The sequence below is a fragment of the Lepisma saccharinum genome, chromosome 1 (assembly GCF_977018435.1).
Source record: "Lepisma saccharinum chromosome 1, izLepSacc3.1, whole genome shotgun sequence".
NCBI classification, from domain to species: Eukaryota; Metazoa; Arthropoda; class Insecta; order Zygentoma; family Lepismatidae; genus Lepisma; species Lepisma saccharinum.
The window spans coordinates 149,329,175-149,354,131 of NC_139229.1; the positions used below are offsets into that span (position 1 = coordinate 149,329,175).

General features: G+C 39.0%; 1 protein-coding gene across 1 annotated transcript in view; it reads left to right on the forward strand.

The window, feature by feature from the left end:
- Sema1a (semaphorin 1a) overlaps window positions 1-24,957 on the forward strand; it is a 778,340-nt gene that overhangs the window by 726,614 nt on the left and 26,769 nt on the right. The window contains exons 8-9 of the mRNA XM_083140358.1: window positions 7,629-7,733; window positions 11,854-11,942. Coding sequence (XP_082996484.1) covers window positions 7,629-7,733; window positions 11,854-11,942 — 194 coding nt within the window. The remainder of the gene's footprint in view (window positions 1-7,628; window positions 7,734-11,853; window positions 11,943-24,957) is intronic.

The window sequence follows — 24,957 nt, forward strand, 5'->3', positions numbered from 1 at the left end:
CCGCTCTATTTAAAGTTTCTACTTTATTACTGAGTGAAGTTTACAATGTTTACCTGAACGCTACAGCAAGGTGGCTTGATTCTTGACAGCCTCCGTGATGCAGTGTTTACTGTAGCTCGCTTCGAATTCAGGGACCCTAGGAGTCCTGTACCAATCGTAGTGTTGGTTTTTCGAACATTTCATCTGTTTATACTCGTCGCCGTAATTAATCTAGAATTACGTCAAATTTCCAAAATATAAATACAATCTTTTGGATACTGTTATATTGTGTCCTGTGGAATTCCTTCCGCATGAATGCTGCTACCGTAGGCCTTTCTGTTCTGGTATGTTTCTTGTGTCATATGTATTCTTATTCATGTACGTTCTTGTGCTTCTGCGTAAGACCAAGTAACTTCTTTGATTGTTTCAACTATTTTACGTCGTTTTTCTACCTCATGGATTACTCGCGAAGATATTAATGAACTGATGGAATGGATGATGGGAGAAGCACAATGATGCACCCGTGCCTTATCAGGGGTTCGAACCTGCTATCTATGGATTCGTGGCGCCTTACGCTGCCACTCTGCCACAAAGGTGAGCGTAGGCACAAGTAACGCATACGAGGAAACGGGAGGAAGATGCTCTTCCGAAACGTGGTTTTTAAAATAATTTTTGATCTACCTGAAACGATCTGGCTACTGAATGAATATTCAGGGTATGTTCCAGCACTAGTGCCCCTTTATCAATTCACATCGTTTATTTATGTATCCCATAACAGAGCTGTATCTTCAATTACAATGTGTTCACATAATAATGAAAATACATAATCACTTATGAACGTCGGTAAAGAAACATTCCTCTGCTAAAAATCACACAGACGCAACCATTCATCCCTCACATATTCCAAGATGGGATGAGGCCAGTACTCCTATCTGCGGGCTATGTTCTCAGCTTTGCCACGTTTGTGCCTCAGTGCCATCAATCACTGCAGGAAACAGTTGGGAAATTTTGTGCAGGATTAAAGGAAATAAGCCACCGACTGGCTCCATGCGACACTATACTTTCAAGAATCGACAACGTCTGTGTCTCGTTGTGGATACGTGTCACTTCACGCTCAGACAAGAATGATAAAAATATCAAGATTGAGTTTTTTCTTAATGTCCAGAACTTGTAATTACAGCATTACAATAGAAGAGAAGAAGAAGAAGAAAGAACGGAGGAAATAGAATAACAAATTATAAATAAAACTGCATTTAACATTGCACAAAATAAGTTAATACAGTATGTAGTGCATGTAAAATACTAGCAAAATTATATAATTTCTACACCCCCCCCCCACACACACATAGAACAATCTTCAACATAATTACCTCTTATGTAGGGGTCCCTGGTTCGGTACTCGGTGGGTGCACATTGACCAGTGGTTCGAATCCCACTTTCAACTGTAGGTCCAGTCCCAATTAGCCTTTCATTACACAAAACTTAAAACAACGATTCAAACCTCTTATTTGTCCCAGTATTCTTTGTACTGAGGAAGAATCTGCTTAAATCCTAATATCCCTTATTTCTATTTCCGTATCTTCAATACATAATCTTAGGCAAATTTTGATGGACTGTCGAATTAGATTTGCTATAATAGAAATGTTTGAAGTATAACATATTCATTAAAATGTAATGTTTCGAGAGGATTTGATCTACCGAGTAGCCTGTTAACTACCTTATTTAAAATAATAAATCATTCATCTTCATCGACGCTATTAGAACGCAACACGAAAGTGAGAATAGTTAAATGCAAGGACTTGTTTAGTTATGCTGTAACTCTCATCTGTAACATGCTGTAAGATATGAGTGTCATAATTTCGACATCTACATTTGTCTTTTCTCCCTCCATGAAGCAATTCATTTCCACTGGAACCACAATGGTGATTGCTTCAATAACGTGCGTGCGATTTTACAAGCATTTGACTCCGAGTGGGGGCATTTGATCCTTTTATTCATGCACAAACGCCTGCGAAACGCCGTGTCTACTTACATCAGGAGTTCGTTTCCCCGTTTGACATTCGCCGCGAACAGTACTCGACATTCTCTCCCGGCCGCTCCATGTATTTTTTTTTCCGAGTGCACTTGCCCTCCTGGTATTTTCGGACACGCTCGTCCAGCACTAATGTAATTGGACCCTTGGGAAGATCTCCTTCTTCTCCTCCCCTCGTGCTGGAACATTGCTGATGGATGGACAGGAAGCGAACATTTGACTGTGCTGCTCGTGAGTGGGGAAGGACCAGGGTTGCAAGGCAAGGGCATTTCTTCTAGGTCGTGTAATAATTTTCGATTTGTTTCATGTTGTTGCTCAAATCGATCCGATGGAAGCTGTCAATGACACAGGGTGTCGCAAGAATCGTTGACGCAATTTATCAGCAACTCTTCGGAATTTTCGTACATTACATTAAAAATTTATTATTTCCAGTTAATAAAAAAATAAAGTTGAACAACGAAGGTATGTATGGAAGTTGTTCAGAAACGTCACAGTAAACATGGGTCTGCAATCGAGCCGTTTTCGAGATAATTGCGAATGTGTGGTTACAAGCCGCCAATGACTTCATTGTTTGTGAACGTCGTCCTAATTGATAAAATGCTTATAATGTGTACGAATGTGTGGTTAGAAGCCGTCACTGATTCCATTTTGTAAACACCGAGTACTTTACTCCTTGCGCGTTCCGAGGTTTGCTCTTTGTTTACAAAACAGAACATTTCCGAAAGGTGGCGTTGTAATCAAACAGGATGAATGCAATCATTTCACAGTCTAATCGTACTGTGGGAGTAACGACAGTTGTGCTGTACTGCGTAGTGAAAATGGAACCTTACAGCAACGAAGAGTATGCGGATATTAATTTCATGTAGGGTTTGGCTAACGGCAATGCACGGGAGTCTGCACGCTTGTACCAAGAAAAATACCCTGCTCGAAGGCATCCCGGGAGTCGCACAATTACAAGGGTACATCAGCGCCTCAGAGAACATTATTATTATTATTATTATTATTATTATTATTATTATTATTACTGTATTATTAGCATTTACCAACTTGGACGACGTTTACAAACAACGAAGTCAGTGGCGGCTTGGAACCACACATTCGCAATTATCTCGAAAACTGTTCGTTTGCAGACCCATGTTTACTGAGACTTTTTTGCTTCTATTATCGTGTACTTTCAACTGTGTCAGTTTGCGCTATTACTTATGATACACCCTGTACATTGCTCCGGAACGGCATACTCCAGATCGAATTGCATGGGTGTTCTTTGTGAGTGGCACTTCATCAATTTCATCACTTATTCTCATATTCGCTATTAACCAAAAGTGTCAAAAAAGCGAAGTAAAATAAACCACATCAATCAATCAATCAATCGTTCGTTCCAGTGTTTCTCAATGTTGGCGATACCACATCCTTCACATTGTCCACGTATACTCTGTCCGAGGAATCTTTGAAGCAAACGAACAAAAGCAAGTCCTGCACGCAAGTAGTCACTCGCCAATAAACTCGTGATAGGAAAAGGGAGTGCACTCGGCAGCAGCTACCAGCAGTTTGCAGCAGCGCGCACAGCTTTGCTTCGCCCACTCGCTTTCTCTCCTTCTCTACAGTTATGCGCGGATTTTCTCCACAGACGCCTGGGACAGACTGTAGATTATGTAATGAGCACGTAGATTATTCAACGCGTGTAGGCGTAAACTTACAGCCTACGGCAGATCATTGCTTGCGCCACGCCTTTCCCTTCTGGATGGTTTCTGTTCTGTCGACGGCAAGTTCCGTGTCAGCATTTTTTGCCCTCCCACGCCGAGGCATGGCGTTCTCCTGCAATTGCACTTAATCGCAGTTCAAATTGGTTTAATGGTGTTCCGGAGAAGCTGCAAGGAGAGAAAGTAATGGACTTGTTTATCTTCTCGGATTTAATCATGCCGTCCTTCTTCTTAGGTTTCAAGAGAGAGAGAGAGAGAGGGGGAGGGAGAGAGAGAGAAAGAAAGAAAGAAAGAGAGAGAGAGAGAGGAGAGTGAGAAACCCCTGCTAAATATCTAATGCATGCACGGTCGGCTCCAAAGAGGGAAGTCGCAAGCCGTGCTCGGGGTTGGCGAAATCTCCGTTGGAAAGCTCCATCACGAGTTAACTCTTTCTGTCGGCAGTTAAATTTGTGCGAACGCCTAGCACTTTCCAGTGGATGTGCTGCGTTAAGGGCATGGGATGCAATTTTTGCATAAGGTGCACGCTGATTGCATTTGTATCGAAATGGGCTTGAATGTTTAAAAAAGCTTTTTAAACTTATTTCTCCTCGTGTGGTAGATGCAAGCAGATCATTATAACTATCATCGGGTACTAGAAATAACATTTAAGTCACATTTATTATACTATCGTTGCACCAATGAAAAACCACGAATGTGCAAATTGTGACCTTTTACACCTAGTGGAGTTTCTGACTACTTTTGGTTTATAATTCCTATGTGAACTCTTATATGACATAATCAACCGCCTAAAGTAGGTACATATTTTAACGATGGCAAAATTTATCCAAATATAAAACCCGTTTATCCTGGATATTGAATATCAAAATGCTTTTATCTCAAAAGTAAGATTTAGCATTTTTGGCATTGGTGCAACAATATTTGGGCTGAAAGAGCATCTATTTATATAGTTTTTCTTGTTTACTGGGTAGAGGAACGGACGGACCGATGAGATGGCGTCCACCTTTGTCTCCTCCATGGCGCCGTCACTGAGTGATAAATGATTTGTTGCGTCTGATTAGTCGATGCGTGCAGATTTGTTTGGTTTCCGCAATCAATGTTATGACACCCGCCAACTCGCTCTTGGGCACGTTACTGACTGGGTCACGGCCGTGGGAAAGAGGGGAAGGAAATCTGATAATGATTGCAGTTGCTATATAGACGAGAATTTTAGGCTGTTCAGGAGAAAGCACTTTAGTCAAAAATGCAATTTTGTAGTAGACATTTATGTTTATTCTTTAATAGCAAACATTACAGACATGATATGCATGTTAGATCAACTGTTTAGAATCTTTACACATGATAAAATTATACTTATAATATTTTCTTGGATTCAGTGTGACCTATATGAAAGCAACAGAAAAATCTCAGTTTGTGCCTTACGTGCCTTTTCCCGAACACTGTTCAATTTAATTTGGGGAAAGCTGTGATTCTCTGCCGTGTGCTGGCAACATTGCACCGAGAGGTTCGTAGAGCTTCTCGTGATTCCCCTAAGCCCCGCCTTCTCAGATTGATGCAGAGCTCAATTATTATCCCCGTGGTCACCGGCTGCGTCCCTACTTCAGAAGAGAGGCTGAAGGGCTGCTAGAGGCTGGTCTCTCACTTTAGCAACGTGTTTGTATTGGGGCTTAGCGGCGTACACAGTTTTTCCATCAGCCCCTCCTCTCTGATGCTGAGGAGAAGGATGATGTTTCAGCGGACAAGTAACTGGGATGGTAAGGGAATGTTAGCAACTAAGAGAAAGTATAGGTAATCTTGAGACATTTCATTTGCTGGAGCTTCGTTATACTCTCCCGATTTATAGTGCATGTCCCCAATCTAGTTGGCTGCTAAACCAACACCCACGTAGATTGTTTACTTTGAGTTGTATTTTCATGCAATTACGTAGGCAGTTATAATCCGCAAAGAATAACGCTCCAAAGTGGCGATAGTAAAACGTATTTCTGCCTTAAGCTCTCACCAGACTAAATTCAGCTTGCAATTATGTGTAAATTCAAACTCGCATAGTCAGGTGGTATTTTGTACTTTTGTTATTCTGCCACTTTAGGGTAATCGCGCCGATGAGAATGAATGAGATTAGATGACATTGATTGTAGAACCAGGTTCCCTCTGTGCGTGTATGAATTGCGAGGATTGTGCGACACAAGAAAACACACTGGTTCATTAGTGGATACTTTAAGACTCTATCTTGTATCTTACACTATGACACTATTAACACATGCTGAAATGCATTGTGTATGCTTCGCACACCGCCACACGACTAGCATCTCTCATTTTCTCTCACCGTTCGTGTTGCTTGGTGCCCACGCAAACGTCACCACTTCGAACAACTCTTGTAGCATATTAGTACTCCTTATTCAATATAAATATAATTATATGTATGCTAAAGAAATATATGTAAAAATAAGCGGGACGTTACGGATCGAAAATACCGGCATCGGCGGCATGCCTCGCCGTCTGAAGACACGTGCTATCTCGGCCCCGAACCAAACTGAACGCATTGTAGAAATATCACACACGCCATCTCTTGACGTAAAAGTGAATTAACCTTGAATGATTAAAACTAATTGATTACATCAAAATAATGAAAAAAGCACAGGTTCATACTCTCTCTCTTCCTCTTTGTCTCTCTATCTGAAGTATATAGGACTGAAATGCTCGAAACGACGTTGATTGAGCCAAATGACTAAAATATCGAATTTAAATAAAATACCATGAAACTGTACAAAAATACTGTGGAAAATTACCAATAACCTGAAACACTAGAAAAATAGTACGAAAATGCAAAATAGTTCTAACCTTAGTAAAACAGACTACACCCTTGTGCTTAGCATCGTCTTCCGAAGTCCTGATAAAAAGATGTCCTTGCATCAACTTCTGCGAGACATGATTATCATACATAGTTACGTAGAACTATAACTTATAATAGAAATTGTCAGTCCTATTACTTGTTAGAAGGCTTATTTCTTGGCGATGCGGTAGCAGTTTTTTTTTGTCTCCAGTTTTTCAATTTCTCCGCCTGTTTGTCGGTTCCCCCTCGGGGCAGAATTTATTGTCCTTCTTTCAAGTTGAATTAGTTCGGAGACGGTGAACAGGTGAAGCTGAACTATGGACAAAGTTTCACAATTTGTTATTTCTCTTTTCTTTCACCGAGGGAGCTTATTTTGCTGCGATAAATCTGGCTCTGGCCTCTCGTGATGGATTTCTTTTACGTTCAGAAGCATGCTATCAGGAATACGAGTACCTAATACCAGTGGCGGATGCTGGTTTCATCGAATAGGGTATGAAGTGGAATTCCCTCTCTGGTTATTTTTTTTTATATATTGGTATGGATGCTATATTATTAATCCTGATGCATAGACAGAGTAACTTAAATCCTCCTCCCCACTGGAAAACTTTCATATCTTACACTCTATGCATTCATTTCATACTCATTTCCAGAGCCGTGGTGGTGGCCCGATTAATATGACGTCTCTCCAACAGCCGGCCTCCGTGGCGGAGTGGTTAGCACATCGCGCTACAACACCAGGGGCCCTGGGTTTTCGAATCCAGGCCTAGGCATGTGTGTTCTTTGTGAGTGTCCCTTCATCATTTCATCACTCGTCTCCATCTTCGCGATTAGCCGAAAGTGGCAGAAAAGCGAAGTAAAATAAACCAAATTATTCAACACGACTAATTCAGCGTTGGAAACTTTTTCTTTTCGTAGCAAAAATGTATGTGTAACAAATCTGAAAACTGTTCCATTTTGGAAAATGTTAAAAGTAGAAATTGTACAACATAAATGCTTGTGAAGCAATTATTTCGTTATGTTATCGTAATATGTGTACTGTGCATTGCTTTGATTGTGGCCATATTAACGAAGTGTTGCTTCCTCTTTGCAGATGGAGACCTATACACGGGAACTGTAGCCGATTTCTCCGGGATGGATCCAATGATCTACCGCGAAACGCTGCAGACCGAACAGTACGACTCCATGAGTCTCAATGGTAAGCAGTTTTTTTTTAATGTATTATTATATAATGTCAGTATTTAACAGGTCTTTATCACCGGTTCGGAAAAACAATCATGAATTAGTGTGGAATTCTATCAGCTTTTTCCCTACATAACAGCAGAGGTGAAAAATGGTCAGGAATGTCAGTAAAAGTCAGTTCTTTATATCCTGCTCTGTAATTTGTTAGTTTTTTTTTTTTAATGATCAGTAAAGTTAGTACTGTATGTGTGAACAACTGCAATCTGTTTTTTGTTTGTTTCTATTTTGCTATTCCAAATTGGTGAATACATGAGATGCTGTTCCTATCATGTTTTACTAACTATTATTGTACTAACAAAGTAGCCAACTTATGAAAGAGTTTCTTGAACACTGACTTGACATAACATAGAGGAAAATTTTAATATTGTGTTCTGAGGGATCCTGTTTTCTTCCATGCTTCCTATTATAAGTTGTGTTGCCAGGCCACATTTGTTTACAGTGCATTAAGCTTGATGTTTTTAGTACAAAATTAAAACCCTACTTTCTCTTCGTACAAGTATTGGTTTCATCTTCAATCAAGACGTGTGCCATGATGGGGATGTTCAATGCCAGATAATGTTTTTTTTTAAATCCTAATTTATATAGATTGTAATTAAATTGGTACTTAGTATTTGATCAGATTTTTTTGTATTCTGGTCAGTTACAGTAATTTTTACCCTTTGACTAGTTTCCACCTCTGTAACAATCCTTTGAGAACGGTGAGCTACCAATCATGTGCGTCGTCAGACATTTTGAATGGGGGATCAGTCCGTTGGTAAAAATTAAATGTTAGTACTAATAATTTTAATACCTGATAATAAATTATTTTATTGCTAATTCATTATTATTAACATTATTATATTCTTGGGGGCGGCTCTTTTACTCTGTACACCAGATGATTGAATATGCAGCACAACTGTTTTTTTGTAAATTTCTTCAGGTTTCATAATATTCTAAAATGAATTGTATATTATTGTTAACTTTTACGCAACTCGTTCAAGAAAAATCTTGGAAAATTAAAGGTAAATTTTAGTCATGAGCAATGCTCGAAAAATTGTCTTCAAAGCTAGGCGCCAGGAAACCACCTACTAGCAATTGTACATACTACAGTATGTTTCAAAAGTCGCGCAATCACAACTTTGAAAATGTATATCATGAAAATCGTAAGAGATATTTATACCGGGTTTTCTGCACTAAACTAATCCTGTAGCCTATCACTGGGTTCATTAATTTATGTTAGCATTTATCTAAATAAAAGCAATTACATTATTTTAAAAAACATTGTTAATTTGCTGAAAACAACTGATTTTCAACAATAAATACCAACTCTTAAACAATTTGTGGTGTTTGATTAATTGTAAAACAGTTGCTTTGTGAGGCACAGCAGAAGCAGGGCATTTTTATTGGAAAACCTCTTGCACATGTGTGTAAGAATGAGTAGTGAAATACTCTTCAACAATGCACATGCACTACTCCAATGAATACGCCATGCTGAATCAACCAGGCACTGTAGTGGCGAAGCGTGAGCGAAGAGAATTCAATGTAACCTGCGGCCAGTCAAGTATCTGAGCGACGCTCACTGAGCAAGATTTTCGCTCGTTGAGCAGACAGATCATTTACTTGACGCAGTTTGCTCATTGATCAAAATATCAGTGCCTTTGAATAATCTGTGATGAATGTGGCTGCGTCGAGTGGACAAGATTTCGGTGTTTGAAAAGCTCTTAATTATGGAAATAGAGTAGTTGCTGTGAACAAAACTGCCGAAATTTTCATTTTCACACCCTTGCACAACTTTCCAAAACTACGATGTATATTTTATTTAGTATTTATTATTTGGAATAAACAACACTTACATTTTAATACAATTTCAAAAACTGGAATATTACATCACCTTCTGTTACTTGAACTTCCTGTCTAATTACGCTATATCGCAAGCCGTTCAGTTCATCATAAATATTTCCTCATTGGTCACCCGCCACTCGCGGCTCGCCACAACGCCGCCGCCATCCTGATGCAGTTTTCCTCTTCTTCCCTTTGCCTCACGAGATCGAAACACAAAAACGCTATATTCTGTGGCTCAAACCTGTGACGAGCAAGGTTTAAGTTCGCTCAGCGATCAAGTGAGAAGCGCTCGCGGAGCAACGCCTATTTGGCGTCAAGTAGCTGAGCGATCACGTTGCTCGCTGAGCGCTCAGATACTTGACGCGCCCAGGGGTAGCCCAGGATTCTCTCAAGAGTCCAATTTCGGCACAAAATCTTGATTTACGATTTTTAACGTAAATGTATACCCAATACTTAGACACATCTTGCATGCGACTGTTGGCAATATTTCGACCTGCTAGTTTTACCATATACGGAGATATGTCCCAAAAATGGCACTTTTCACTCAACCCATAAAATCGCCAGTCAAAAATTCATCAAATGTTGCACATGACCAAAATTTATTTATTTATTTATTCAGAGTTTCAGATACAGTCTTATTTGGCCATTTTACACTGAAACAACATAAAGTAGAAACAAAGATAACAAAAAATATAAACAATTGCAAGATGGGATAGATTGTCGTAAATGACAGACTGACATGGCATCTGTCATCAAATGTCTAATTATGACCCTTCGATAATTTCTTACATATTTTTCTTACTCAGAAGTTCATTTCTGGAAAAATTCGAATGCTGTTTTCCGCCAGTTATTAATTTATATAATTTTCTGTATGGAGTGAACTGATAATTTTAAGCATTGAAAAATATCTAAATGGATGAGACTTTATAATGCAGAAAACCCGGTGTAAATATCTCTTACGGTTTTCATGATATACATTTCCAAATTTTGGGTTGTGCGATTTTTGAAACACACTGTATAAGATGCTGAGCATTACGGTATTCAAAACATCGCTAAATCATTTGAGAAAGCAGGAAATTGGGTATTGGGGGACAAAGGGTAAGAAATTGTTACGGACTGTATGGAATGTTCACAACGTTGATAAAAAAAAAATAATGATTTGCTAACTTACGCTGCACTGCAATTTGGACTTAAAATCATCAAAATTTCGTACATATTACAGCAAAAGATCACAGTCGCCAGCCTGAAATTTTTAGTCGCCATGGCGACCTGGATTTTTCGAGGCCTGGTCATGAGATTTCCCTTGTGTTGCCTATCACATAAAAATCTCATTTCTGGAATTTTGAAAACTCGTGGAACCACTAATTTGGTGGGTTTAGTTTTATGATATGATATGTTTTATGATAACATGGAGTTCTGACCTAGTTGCTGCAAATTCTCGGTTTTCATGTGGTAATTCTGCTGGAATACAATTAACCGAACTTTATTTCTGTTATTGGTTATCAAAATAATAAGCTTTTTCATTTTTTCTGGTTTCAAATAAACGATGTCACTTTCAATATACATGGCCCGTGGTATCAAGTTAACATAACGAAATTACCCTCATAAGCCATTCAATTTGGCGTTCAAACCTGCTTCTTTGACATAATATTTTCGAGTCCCTTTCCAGTATAACATTAATTATAAATGCAAGTTTTATGTTAAACCCACATATTTACAAAATTATAAGTAAAATTGTTTAGTAATTCTAAACAAATATTCCAAAGAATATTCTGTGTAGATTAGTCTTAGGGCCATCCATCTCTCTAATAACATTCCCAAAACTGAGAGAAATTTAACGTGATGCGTAAACCTGGTCATCGGTGCTGACGCAAATAAGATTGTGTACACACTAAACAAGGAGCCCACTAGAAAACATAACTGAATATTACCCATGCTATAATTTTCATTGGCATTTGTGGCTGTGAGTAGTGATTTATCCACACAAACACACAATATCCCCCCCCCCCATTTCCTCAAAAAGCCCTAAAATTTTTCACAAAGTTCCGATTTCTAATCATTTTGGTTTTAGTTTACCCTTACACCCATTTAAATACGAACTTACACCCCCCCCCCCCTTTCCCTAGACGGAAAATGTTGGATAAGCCTCTGGCTGTGGATGTTATCGATCATGTTTGAAATAATTGTCGTTTTTCCTAGTTCGGTAGTTATTTTGCATTTTCATTATATTTCTCTCCCTCTCTGTCTTTTTCCAGCTCCAAACTTCGTGAACTCATTATCTCACGGAGACTTCGTGTACTTCTTCTTCCGAGAGACCGCCGTGGAATATATTAACTGTGGGAAGGTAAGTGTGTGTTACGTTGTATTCTCCTGGTTGTTTATCGTCTGCTTACAGTCATGAACAAAGATTTGTTGTTGTATATGATATGCGGACAATCTTAAGAAGTTAAATTTTGCCTAATTTCCTGAAGGAGTATTTTTTATTATTATTATTATTAAAACTTGCCTCGTGGAGAAGAAACTCGGAGGTTAAATCACAATCAACATAGTGTCTGAAACTGAAATTTGAAAAGGAGGTTTGAAATTTACATAACTAGTAGAAGCTGTGGCTCCGTCTTATCATCGTTCCTAATTCTTCTACAAGCAAGGAATGTAGTTATTGCTGCAGATGAAATGTCCTGGGGGTGACTGGCATGTTCACAGGTAAATATCTGAATGTTAGTGACGACAGTGGAGTAGTTGGTTAGCGCAGCAGATTTGTAGTAAAATCAAAGGTCTATCGTAGGTTCGATCCCCACCACTGGCAAAAATAAATTAGTTTACCTGAAGACGAGGAGGTTCTCTCTCGAAACGTTGCAATAATTAGAGGTAAACAGCACTAGACAATGGACAATGTCCAATGAAACATCGCATGCAAATGTGCACAGTATTACGCATACTCAGCAGTCAGGCACTGTTGTCAACGTCGTGCCAAAGTGTGAACCTCATGCTGAGCTTTGACGTCAACTCATCCAGTCCGTGATGCACATCTCGGTTGTTCTGAAACCGTGTAGCCGATAGAAAGTGACCCAAGTTGCGAAAGAGGCAATAACCAGTTTGGGAGAAGTCTGGTGAATACGGAGGGTGCGAATGGTGTTTGTATTTGTTAGTGCTGGCTGCTTCTGGCGAGGTCCTTTGTTCATTTCTCGCATTGCGACACACTAACTGCCAGAATTCATTGTTTCGCCTTGTTTGAGGAAGCTATGGTGAATGGTGCCAGTGGCATACCACCATACGAGCAGAAGCATCTTTTGAGGAGGAAGGAGTAGCTAACGAACAGCGATTTTTTTTTCTCCTAGAATATTGGAAAGACTCTTACGACCATGTGGACCAAATGCTTACGCTGTCGCCATTCGTGCGAGCGGTCTCTGGTTCTATTCTCGTTGAGAGCCTCAAAATTTCGATGTTGACCCACAACGTGCTATTTGAAAGGTTTCCAGTTGGGGAAATTCTAGTAGCTATCCCTTGAAGCGCAGAAATAATATATAGTTTATGTTCTATGTTGAGTTCACCTCTTCCAAGATTGAAAAATTAGCAAGCGGTTGGGGTGCATAAACCAGAGGGTGGAATTCTCCATCATCCTTCTTGGCCCAACATCGTGAGGGCAGCTACAACCTTAGTGACAATGAAGTTCGACCAGTCACAAATATAGGAGTGCGTTGTGAAAGAAGGAGAACACATGCATATGCTGAACATATTTTATTCAGCAGGCTACATGGAACAAAGGAACACATAAATTTCCGCTGCAACGCAGCAATGTATGGTGTCCACACAAAATAAAACATTTTCGTCCATCTACACGTGACATTGAAGTTCGACCACTGTTAGAGGGGATCCTGTTTACCATGGTGTGACGCCGCCCCGTCGGCGAATAACTGTGGCAATGCGTCGGGGCATGCTGCGGACGAGTCGTTCAAGGTATTCCACATCGATGCGGTGCCATTTCTCCTGCAGGCAGGCGATAAGAGCAGCCACTGTCGTGGGTCCCCTCTGTTGCACACGTCGCTTAAGAACACGCCACACACTCTCAATGGGCGAGAGGTCGGGACTCGATGGTGGCCATGGCAGAGTTCGCACGTGATGGCGAGTCAACCATTCTCTTGTCAGCCGCGCTGTATGAGGCCTGGGATTGTCGTGTTGAAAGATGAGGCGCCGCCTGTGGAACAGGTGCCTTCGCACTGTGGGAAGATGCCGCTCCAGTATGCGTGTATAGGCGTGTGCATTCACAATGCCCTCACGGACATGTAGTGGGCCAACCCCAGATGCCGTCATGCATCCCCATACCATCACTGACGCAGGTTTCTGTACCCGACGTGCATAACATTTTGCTTCATTCTGTTCCTCCTTCCGACAAATGACTGTTTTCCGTATTTTCCCGTACACAACATTGAAAATGGATTCGTCCGTCCACAAAACCCTGTTCCATTGTCGAAATGTCCATCCCCGGTACATTCGTGCCCACCGTAGTCGATTGCCTTTGTTCAACATGGAAAGGAAGTGTTTACGTTTCGCCTTGCACACTCGGTAACCGCATCGCTGTAGGTAACGGCGAATAGTTCTGGTTGACACTTCAATGTGAAAGCGTTCTCGAGTCCACAGTCGTAATTCGGCCGCAGAAACATGATTGTTGGTCTGGATATAGCGCCTAAATATCCGTAGGTCACGCACGCTCAGCAGGCGTTTTCGACCGGGGGCCTTATCTGGCTCTGTAGTACCCGTATTTTGGTGGTGTTTGATGATGCAGTGGACGGTTGACTTGGGTAAGTTCAGTTGGCGCCCTATTTCCCGTTCACTGAGTCCATCCCGTTGCAACTCCACCACTCTTCTCCTCACGGTGTTGTCAATAGGTTTGCCCCTGGCCATGGTGACGATGCACTGCGGTTCCTCGGTGCACAGCACGCGCTTATATACGGCGGACTCCCTTATCGTGTCCGTGACGTCATGCTTCCGTCGAATGCGCCACTATCTGGAATTTTGCGTATGGGTCTGGTGCCTGGTCGAAGTTCAATGTCACGCGTATAATTCCCCGTTTTCGTTCTTTACGTGACCTTGGGTGCAACATGCTGGGATCACGATTCTTGCCTGCTCACACGCCTCCTCTTACACACATGCGTCACTTCTGCGGGTCACCCATTCCACCGCCTATGCCTCTGTGCATTTAATCACGTATTCCTTTCTGGTCGAACTTCATTGTCACCAAGGTTGTATTTGAAATTAAGTGTCGGTCTCAGGTCTAGAAACCCTTGGAACAGCGGGGATGGGACTCGATGCGCTGAACACGCGTCGTCCAATGTTGATTGAATCATTGGTTTAGTTTATTTAACGTAGCTTTTCTGCTTTTTTCTAATCGCGATGATGAGGATGAATGGTGATAAGATGAAATGGATGAAGACGACAGAACGCAAGCTCCACAGATAATTATACTGGCTGCGAGTCCAGATGAAAGAGCATCGTTACTTTGTAACAGTGCAGTCCATGGCGTAGCGTCGTCCAATGTAAACGTCAGTTTTGCAAGCCTTGGAACTCAAAGGAAGCTGTCACACCGAAGTTTCGTGCCTATTGGAAGAACCAAAAGAAAACATTCACACTGTAGTGACGTAGAGCTACGTGATTTCACTTTGAATGCTTTCATTTGTGTGTGATGTTTTTAAAACTGAACGTTTGTGTGTTATTTCCCTCAGAGTTGTTGCACAGGACGAGTCAGAAAGCATCCTCTACAATGGCTTTGAAATTCAAAATAAGAACTTTAGGCGTATACATGCATTTGTACAGTACATCAGAGTACGTTGTTTGTCAGTAATCGTCCTAATGATATGCCATCACTCGTCGACCAACCCTCGTACATGCAAAATTTCAAATTTCTCATTAGGAACCTTGCACATTTTAATCCTATGTAAGAACTTTCGACTAGTATGATTTAGGAAGTAATTTTAAAAGAAGGAGGAGAGTATTAAGCACATTAGAGTTACAATTTTTACGTCTGTTTTTTTTTTTTTTCATTTTTTAATGCAAGCTGCGAGTATCTTCTTCGAGATCAGGTCGAAGCCAAATGAGGAGAAGAAAAGGACTTAAAGGCGTCTGCTGTGTGCCAAAATGATGCTCAAATTTTCTCAGAATCTAGTTTTAATCTCGTGTTTTTCCTTCTCCCTTGTTCCTAGGCCCTTTCGAAGTTCGCGAAACAGCTTATTTCTTTGTAGAAGTAGAGAACTCAAGGGGAGGAGAGCGAGGGAGGGGAGTACTGCCCCAGAGAGAGCGGTGAGGGGGAGGGGCTCTTCTGTTTTGACTAGCTAATTAGAAACACTCGCTTGTTACGTCAACAGCTGTCGACGAATGAGATTCGGGCCCGTTAAAGTTTGGAAACATTCAACTTTTTTCATTTGTTTTCCCAAAAGAGAAAGCTATGCTTAATGCTGGACTCCGGACTCAAAAATAATCTGAATAAAAATGCATTTTCGTTCCAAGATGTGGTTTCCAGGAATGGATTTTATCAGATTTGTATTACCTTCGGTCGTTGCGGAACAGGGACTGCTTTATTTTTGCCACGCCTAGATTTGAGTTTATAACCAATACTATGTTTTTACATCCAGTCCCAAGGTGGCGTTGCCCATAACTGTGAACAAAAGAGATCTGAGATTAGATCAAGTTTAGTGTCTACCAGTTCAAGTTACGGGCTGAAATGCAAGGCCTGGATTTTTAGGTAAATAAACATGTTTGCTCTTCATGTAAATATGAGCTCGCAACCGACTTACAAATTCTGATCATGGTAATTAAAGCCTAAATACCGATTTTTATTTCACATAAAACACGCTATTTCCCACTTTTTATGTGTAAAAATGTTTCGTAGTGTTTGTTTATAATTGCATAAAACACAGATTTGGTCTAGAAAATTTTATAATTTTGTAGAAATTTTCTTAATTTGTCTTTAATTAAATTTGATTCAAATTACAATTTTAATATTCTAATAGGCAAAGAATATCAATGCTTGGCTGGACCTTTGGTCAGATGTTTTCGAATTTTCCTCTTCTTTCGAAATACCGTTATGATATTCCAAAATCTGGAAAATTACATATGCTTAGGATTCCCTCTACAAACTATTTCACCTGATTTGGGCATCCAAGTTTCAGCCTCATATTTATTATTGTCTATCTTTTCATCTATTTGGCAATTTGGTAAGTTGAATATACTTCTTGGCTGATAACTCATAACTCTTTCTGCTGGAGACATTCCTAATCGTTGCCACTTCGAAAATCTTAGAGAGTATAAGATACTATCTATCATTTTTTTCCCAGTTAATTCTACGTCCCTCATTTCTACTTTGAAAATATTTTTTTCTTAATAAGCCTTTAACAGTCTGCACCCACCTTTCCCCTAAACCATTACTTTCCGGATTCCAAGGCGGTGAATGTACCAATCTTATTCCATGCTTTTCACAAAATTTCTCAAATTGATTACTCCTGAAAGGCGGTCCATTATCTGACACAATAACAGAAGAATAACCAAAGATCTGGAAATTTTTGTTTAAACATTCTATAGTTTCTTCTCCTGTTGTCGATCGCATCTGCCACATTTCTGTCCATCTAGAGCAACTATCAATGAATAGCAAAATTTTCTTCCTCCGTATTAAAAAAAAATCAACATGTATTCTCTGAAAAGGAATCTGTTTCCATCCGACATATTTGTTTCTGGAGGTTCCTCTTTGAAAACTATTGCATTCTAGACATTGATTTCCCAATCTGAAAACTATTGCATTCTAGACATTGATTTCCCAATCTGTCAAGATCTTCATCTATTAAAGGCAACCAGTAAAACTCTCTAGCCATCATTTTCATTTTAGGAGTGCCCACATGTTCTGCATGTAACAGCTTCAACACTGTCTCTCTGCATTCTTTCGGAATTATTATACGTCTTCCCCACATAAGACATCCTTTATTCATTGTTATTTCATTCTTCCTTCTGTAATAATGTAAGATCACAGTATTTTGAAACTCTTTTGGAAGTGAATTAGGCCACCCAACATCAACCCATTGTACAACTTTTTGTAAAATGTTATCTTATTTTGTCTTCTTTACTGTTATCTAACAATAGAGGTTCTATTTCAAAGGTGTCAATATAATTTAAAGATACCTCAGCATCCCCTGTGTTTTCCTCTGTTGGCAATCTCGATAAGAAATCTGCTACATCAACTTTGGCATGCTTCTATGATAAAATGAAATCATTCCTAAATATGACTTCAACTCTTTAACGTTTGTTGGCTCTGGACAATTCAATATTGCTGTCTTATTCTTGATTAAAGGTTGAAAACCATTACTAGATATCCTGTACCCTAAATAGTCTACCTTTTTTTTTGAAGAACTGACATTTATCGAGAATAACTTTTATATTGTAATATGTCAGTCTATCCAAAACGAATTTTGTGTTATTGAAACATTCTCCTTCTCCACGGCCTGTTATAATCAAATCATCCAGGTAGTATGTGGCAAATGTATAATCTAACAGTACTTGATCCATTATTCTCTGAAAGATCTGTGCACTGCAGCTTAAACCTATTGGTAATCTGTTGTAAGTAAACAATCTCCGTTTAGTATTGAGAACCAATAACGTTTTAGCACTCTCGTCGAGTAATAGTTGAAGATATGCTTTAGTCAGGTCCAACACTACATACGTGTCTGCATTCACTAAAGAATTAAGTAAATCATCCACTCGACTCGTGACAAAGGATAAGTTACTTTTTCTACCACTTTATTGACGTTACCTTAAAATCAGAACACAGCCGTAGATCACCATTATTTTTCTTTACTACCACTAAAGGTGTACCCCAATCAGAATACTGATTAGGTGACAAAACTTCCAATTGAACTAAATTATCCAATTCAGACTTTACTTTCGGTTGTAAACTGTATGGAACCTCGTATGCTTTTTTGAATATTGGAACTGCTCCATCCTTGATTGGTATTGTAGCTTTAAATTGCTTAATAGGCTCACAAATATTACCAGAAAAAAACTTATTTGTACTTATTTATTAAGTATTCAACTTTCTGATTATTAAAAGTTAGTTGCTTAGATACTGTTAACGAACAACTTTTCCCTCGAAATCGTTAACTGAAACCAAGATTTCCAATCTGGCCATAATTTATCCAACCAGGTCCTTCCTAAAATAGGTGTCTTTAATTTATTTCGGGAAATGTACAAGGGCATTTTTAATCCTCCATTTTCTAACTGCACATCCAGCATAACTCTCCCTACTATTGGTAGTGGTCTCCCATCTGCATTCCGTAAAGTGAGAACACTATTTATAACTGGAATGTTCCTAAAATTCGTTGTGTGGAATTCCTCATCCCAAACAGATACTGCTGCACCCGTATCCACTTCGAATTGGACCTCTTTGCCATTGCACATCAACCTAACCAAACAATTATCAGCTTCACTTCTAGGGCTACTCATTTCAATATCCGATTTTTGTACATATAATTGATTTTTATGTACCTTAATCCCATGTTAAGGTTCACTTGAATTATTATTAAACTTCCCAATGTCTAATCTACTTTTCTTATTAATGTACTCTGGTTGATCAGCTCCACATTTACAACGTTCAATAATAAACTTTTCATAGATGTATCAACATCTGATTTAACCCTAGTTGCAGATTCATTTCTAATAACGTTGCTATTTTTATTCTTACAGCACTGCTGAAAATGACCTTTTAATCCACATTTAAAACAATATACATTCCAAGCTGGACATTTGTATTTATCATGAACGTTATTACACCTTGTACGTTTAAAAGCCGCTTTCTTACTTTGCTGACTAACTGTTCTATCTTTATTTACATGATGTACATTACTAAATACCGTCTTATCTTTTTGATATAACAACCTCACATCTTGTTCTACCATTTCCATGGTTGATGACAAAGATACTGCTTCCACAAAATCAAGTTCTGGTTCAGCTAATAATTTATTTCTTGTTACTTCACTACGTATGCCAAAAACTAATTGGTATCTCATCATTTCATTAAGAAACGTACCAAATGAACAATTAGCTGCTTGATGCTTCAAACTTATTACATATTCAGATACTGTTTACCCTTCCTCCTGTCTCAATCAATGAAACTTATATCTTTCAGCTATGACATTTCTTTTAGGCTTAAAATGAGTTAGTAACAAAGTACATAATTCTTCATATGTCATGTGGCACTTTTGCTGGTGCCACTAAATCACTTAGTATATCGTACACTCTTCCGCCAGCTACGGAAATTTATGTACAAACTCTTTTATCTGCTGCAATATAATTTGCCAAACAAAATTGGTCAAACCTTTCAATGTATGTTTGAATATTGCACATCGAACTTTTCAAAAAACTGTACATGATTACTAACCTCCATTATTCATAGCTCCTTATTCATAATAAGACTAATCTTCTTATACCCATTATTCTTGTTGCCTTCGTTCCATTTTTATCCTCGTCGCCAATTGTAATGCTCTTCAATTAGGCAAAACGTTAACAGAAAAAACAACATTTATTTAACTTATAACTTCATGTTATAAAAACTACATGAAAGACATTCAACAAAGACAAAACACAATCTCTGTCCAACTAGACTTCTTCACAATATATCTTCTTAAATCGTTTATCTTTTTCTTAACTTCTATCAGACCTTTGGTCAGATGTTTTCGAATTTTCCTCTTCTTTCGAAATTCCGTTATGATATTCCAAAATCTGGAAAATTACATATGCTTAGAATTCCCTCTATAGTATTCACGTGAATCTTCGTGTGATTTTCTTTCGCTGTTGTCCAGATATTCTCAATAGTTTAATAGGCTTAAGCCCCTATCACACGGAACTGGATTTCTAGTATGAATGCCCTAGTTGGCGCTTAACTAACTTTCTAGGTAGCAATCATGACCGCCTGGCTGACTGCTTGACTTGTTTGGAGGAATTCGCGATTAAAATTACCACCTGAGCGCTAGTATCGCTTCCAATATGGCTGCTCTACGTAGGATAGATCTTTCTTTACATTCAGTAGTAGTACGTAATAGCAGCGTGTTGTCATTGCTGGTATGGAAGGAACGTTTAAATTACGCGTTATATTTAAATATTGCGAATGCCATGTGCATTCCAAGAACTATAACGAAGGTGAAGCTGTGCTGAGAGCGAAGCATTTATTTATGATAATAAAAATAACACGGAAAACTGAGACGAAACTAATTTATACGCACTGGTTTTTCAAAGCGGTGCTGTTTCATCTGCACTGCACCTCGGTTGTAACTGCCTAACTGGGGCTCTCAGAAATGATTTGAAAATAAAGCAATTCACCTGTATTGCAAAGCTTGGGCAGGAAATAAATGTAAACATGCCGTTGCAGTTTTTTTTCCCCAAAGAGGCAGGCTGGTTTAATAACAACACCGGATAATGATAATAATAACAATAACAACAATTTTATTGAGGCTATCTTCGGTCTTCACTAAAAATTGACTTACTGAATGAAACAGCAACATTAGCATGTCAATTATGTTTTTCTGACTCACTTCTATGATTACGGACATTAATTAATTCTCAAACTATTTTCATCTTCGCACTTAATCGACTTGCACCTGTTCCAAATTACATACATAATACAATGTTTTCAAAAAAAAATGTTATATTCATCAAGAACAATTTAAAACTTACTTTCATGGCAATAAAATCATCTTTCCGAAAGAATATTTCGGAAAATAGAGTGAACAGACTCGTACATTCTTCGTAATTTCCTTGCCGCATTTCAGTTATGCCAATCAGTTCTGTTTTCCCTGATTTATTTAAACATTTCTGTTTGTTGATTCCACGGGGTGGAAAACACATGTAAGCTTTTCACTTGTCCTGAACCACAAAACGATTTAGAGCAAAAAACTGAACAGTATACGTTACTTTTTCGCTTGGTCCCCATGCTTTGAACGGCTTCAAGACGGCGAAGCGCAGCGAAGTGTCCTACGTGGACTGGTTCCTGAAAATCTCACCAGATGGCATATGAGATAATTTTAATCGCGAATAGGACATGTTCTAATTGCTACTTGCTTTCCTCGACTGGATTCTGTGGAACAGCCAATCAGAGCGAAGTTTCGCCATGTGAAGATAATCTTTGAGTGTGCAAAGGAGCGCTTTTGTCTGTGGTTTCCGAGTGTTTCTCCAGCAATGTATAACGTATACAGCATGAAAGGCGCGTTGAGTTACACCATCTATGCTGAGTGCACGGTGTTTACATTTGAAACAGCTAAAATATTCTTCCATACGTGTACAGTAAACGTTGTAAAGTATGTATTTAAGCAGCGCCATTGTTTTGTACCTAATAACGTTTTATACGAAACGTTATTCCTCTCGGTTGAATAGTTATCGGCTTTTAAAATTGTGAAGTGATACATTGTTTACATCTCACGCGGCCGCCATTACAACTTCCCTCGTATGGGAACAAAAGTCTATCGACAAGTACGCTGATAAGTATCGTGTGAGGCGAAAACTATCAAATTGATAACCAGTCCAGCGCCAACTAGGGCATACCTACTGGAAATCCAGTTCCGTGTGATGCGGGCTTTAGGCTTACAAGTCCAGAAATCAGAGTTGAATTTTCGCCGCCATATTGAAAAGTAATTTTAGATTAACGTCCGTAGTAAAGCCCACGCTTGCCTCCATGTTGTTGAAGTAGATGGCATTGTCTGTGTCAGTGGTTCTCAAACTGTGGTACGCGTACCCCCAGTGGTACGTGAAAGACTTGAAGGGGATACGCGATCAGCTCGGAAGAGAAATGTTGAAAATATCCACACGACAACATTTGTGCGCAGAGCAGATTTCATAGCTTTAACACTCAACGTGGAAATAAGGCTGATTTTGTCACTGACATTCTTATCTTTGTTTCACGTGTTTTGAAATATAACACTCGTTCGAAATCTACAATTTGGAGCCGAATCTCCGCTTGAGTGTTTCAAGTGCAAAACCAGACACCAAGAAACTGTGTCAGGGTACGCAGGCACATCTTTCTCACTTGAAACTCTGAGGGTTTGTTTACAAACTTTTTTTTTTGTTCTTTGCTTTTTTCAATAACTCTGGGGAAAATATATTAAAGTTGTTGATGTACTTCTTAGCATACGTGTGTTTCACATTTCTATTTATTGTAACTAATCATAAAGATTGTAAACATAGGAACACCCAATAAAAATAATAAACGTACAATTTTAATGTTTATTTGTTTACTATCTTTCCACGTACAGCCCGAATGCCATTATGCTCTATTGCAGATACGCGCCTCCCAACATATCAGAAACGCCCCACCAATCAGACAGCCAAGAAAATTCCCCAAAACTCACTATTCGGAGAAAACGTATGGTGGGGGTACATTAGACGTTTTGTTACGTCTAAAGGGTACAATGATAAAAAAAATTGAGAACCACTGGTCTATGTATATTTCGATTCTCTACATTGTCTACGCGTGGATGTAATCTATCGTTATTTAGGAGCAATGGAGAGAAGGGAAGATTGATGCTTTTAGACTTCCAAGAAATATTGTGGAAACACAATGTTGAATCTTAGTGTATGATGATCCTAAATATACCACTGAAATAACTTTCGCTGTAATAACTTGTTGCTGTGTTCACAAGAACCTAATGATCATCTCTTCTTTGGCGGTGTAATAAATTCAGGCCTTCTGCTGAGTGTATTGATTCAAGGAAATACACCGTCATGGCATCACTGTCAACATCCTTTCGTGTCCCAATGACTAAAATCTCGTACCCGATCTTCAGTGTTGTTTGCCCGCAAGGAGAAAATGTAAACAGCTCCTCTACGGCAGTGAGAAAAGGACGATCAATCAGAGACTCAAATTGAAAAGGATAAAATGGAAGCTTATTGCAAACTAGAAGACGGAGGGAGAGGAACTTGGGGGGGGGGGGGGATATTTACGTCGACGGCTTCATTTTTTGTGAAGAGTTTTCACTCGCAGCTGAGGTAGTCAATACTTTTCTTGCTTTGTTCCTCGAATGCTATTCTCTCTTTTTTTCATGGTGCGTATCTTGATGAACTGCTGGTGGGTAAAGGATTATGAAGGCTGAGAATGGATGCCTGAAAAGGGCAGAAAAACAATGCTTCAGTGACAACAAGAGTCTTAGGGTGGGAGATATATCTAGAAAATGAACGAAGTCCTTTTTTAAAATTTTGGATTAATCATAGCCATTTTTACGTGAAATAGTAAACAAAAATCATAACTTTAAGTTTTACTCTCCAGGTGGCAGCAGTTCTAGTTGCCACTGAAAATCAGGTGAATCCTTACAGTGTCAAAACGTTTAAGTCCACTTTATGCTCAGATAGGATAATAGGAACTGGACCTACAGTTTAGTACTGGCTCTCAAATACACACTAATATGTTCTGCATACTAACTAACTAACTCTCTAGCCTTCTTAAACCCGAAGGTTCATGGCTGCAGCAACACAGGCCTTCCATCTATCCCTATCTTGAGCAAGATCTATATACTCTTTTCCATCCCTACCGATTTCCCTTAGGTTCATCTCGACGTTGTCCCTCCATCTTCGTCTTGGCCTTCCTACTGGTCTCTTACCATCAGGTTTCCCAACAAGAATCCTGTAAACTCCTCTTTCCTCTCCCATTCGTGCCACATGGCCTGCCCACCTAAGTCTTCTTGATTTAATTATTCTAATAATATCTGGACATGAATACAAATTATGTAGTTCTAAATTATGTAACCTTCTCCACTCGCCTGTTTCCTCATCCCTTTTAGGTCCAAATATTTTCCTAAGGATCTTATTTTCAAATACTCTCAATTTATGTTCCTCTTTCAATGTAAGGGACCAAGTTTCACACCCATATAATACTACAGGCAAAATTACTGTTTTGTATATTTTAACTTTTAGTTTCTTAGATATTAAACGAGAAGACAAAAGTTTATGAAGAGAAAAGTAACATGCATTTCCTGAATGAAGCCTACTTTTTATTTCCTCTTTAATATAATTTTCATTTGTTAATATTACTCCTAAGTATTTGAATTTGGAAACTGGTTCAAACGAGTTGTTATCAATAATTAGATTTTGATTATTACCTAACACTTGGTTTCGGCCTGTAAGCATATATTTAGTTTTCTCTTTGTTAACTTCTAAACCTATCTCTTTAGCAGTTTTGAAAAATATTTTAGCATTATTCTCAATTGTATTCACATCATCCCCCAGTAAGTCTACATCATCTGCATATGCTAACAACTGAGTCACACCATTTAATTTTAGTCCTTCTTTAGTTTCTTTTATCTTCCTTACAGCATATTCTAAGGCAAAATTAAAGAGCAATG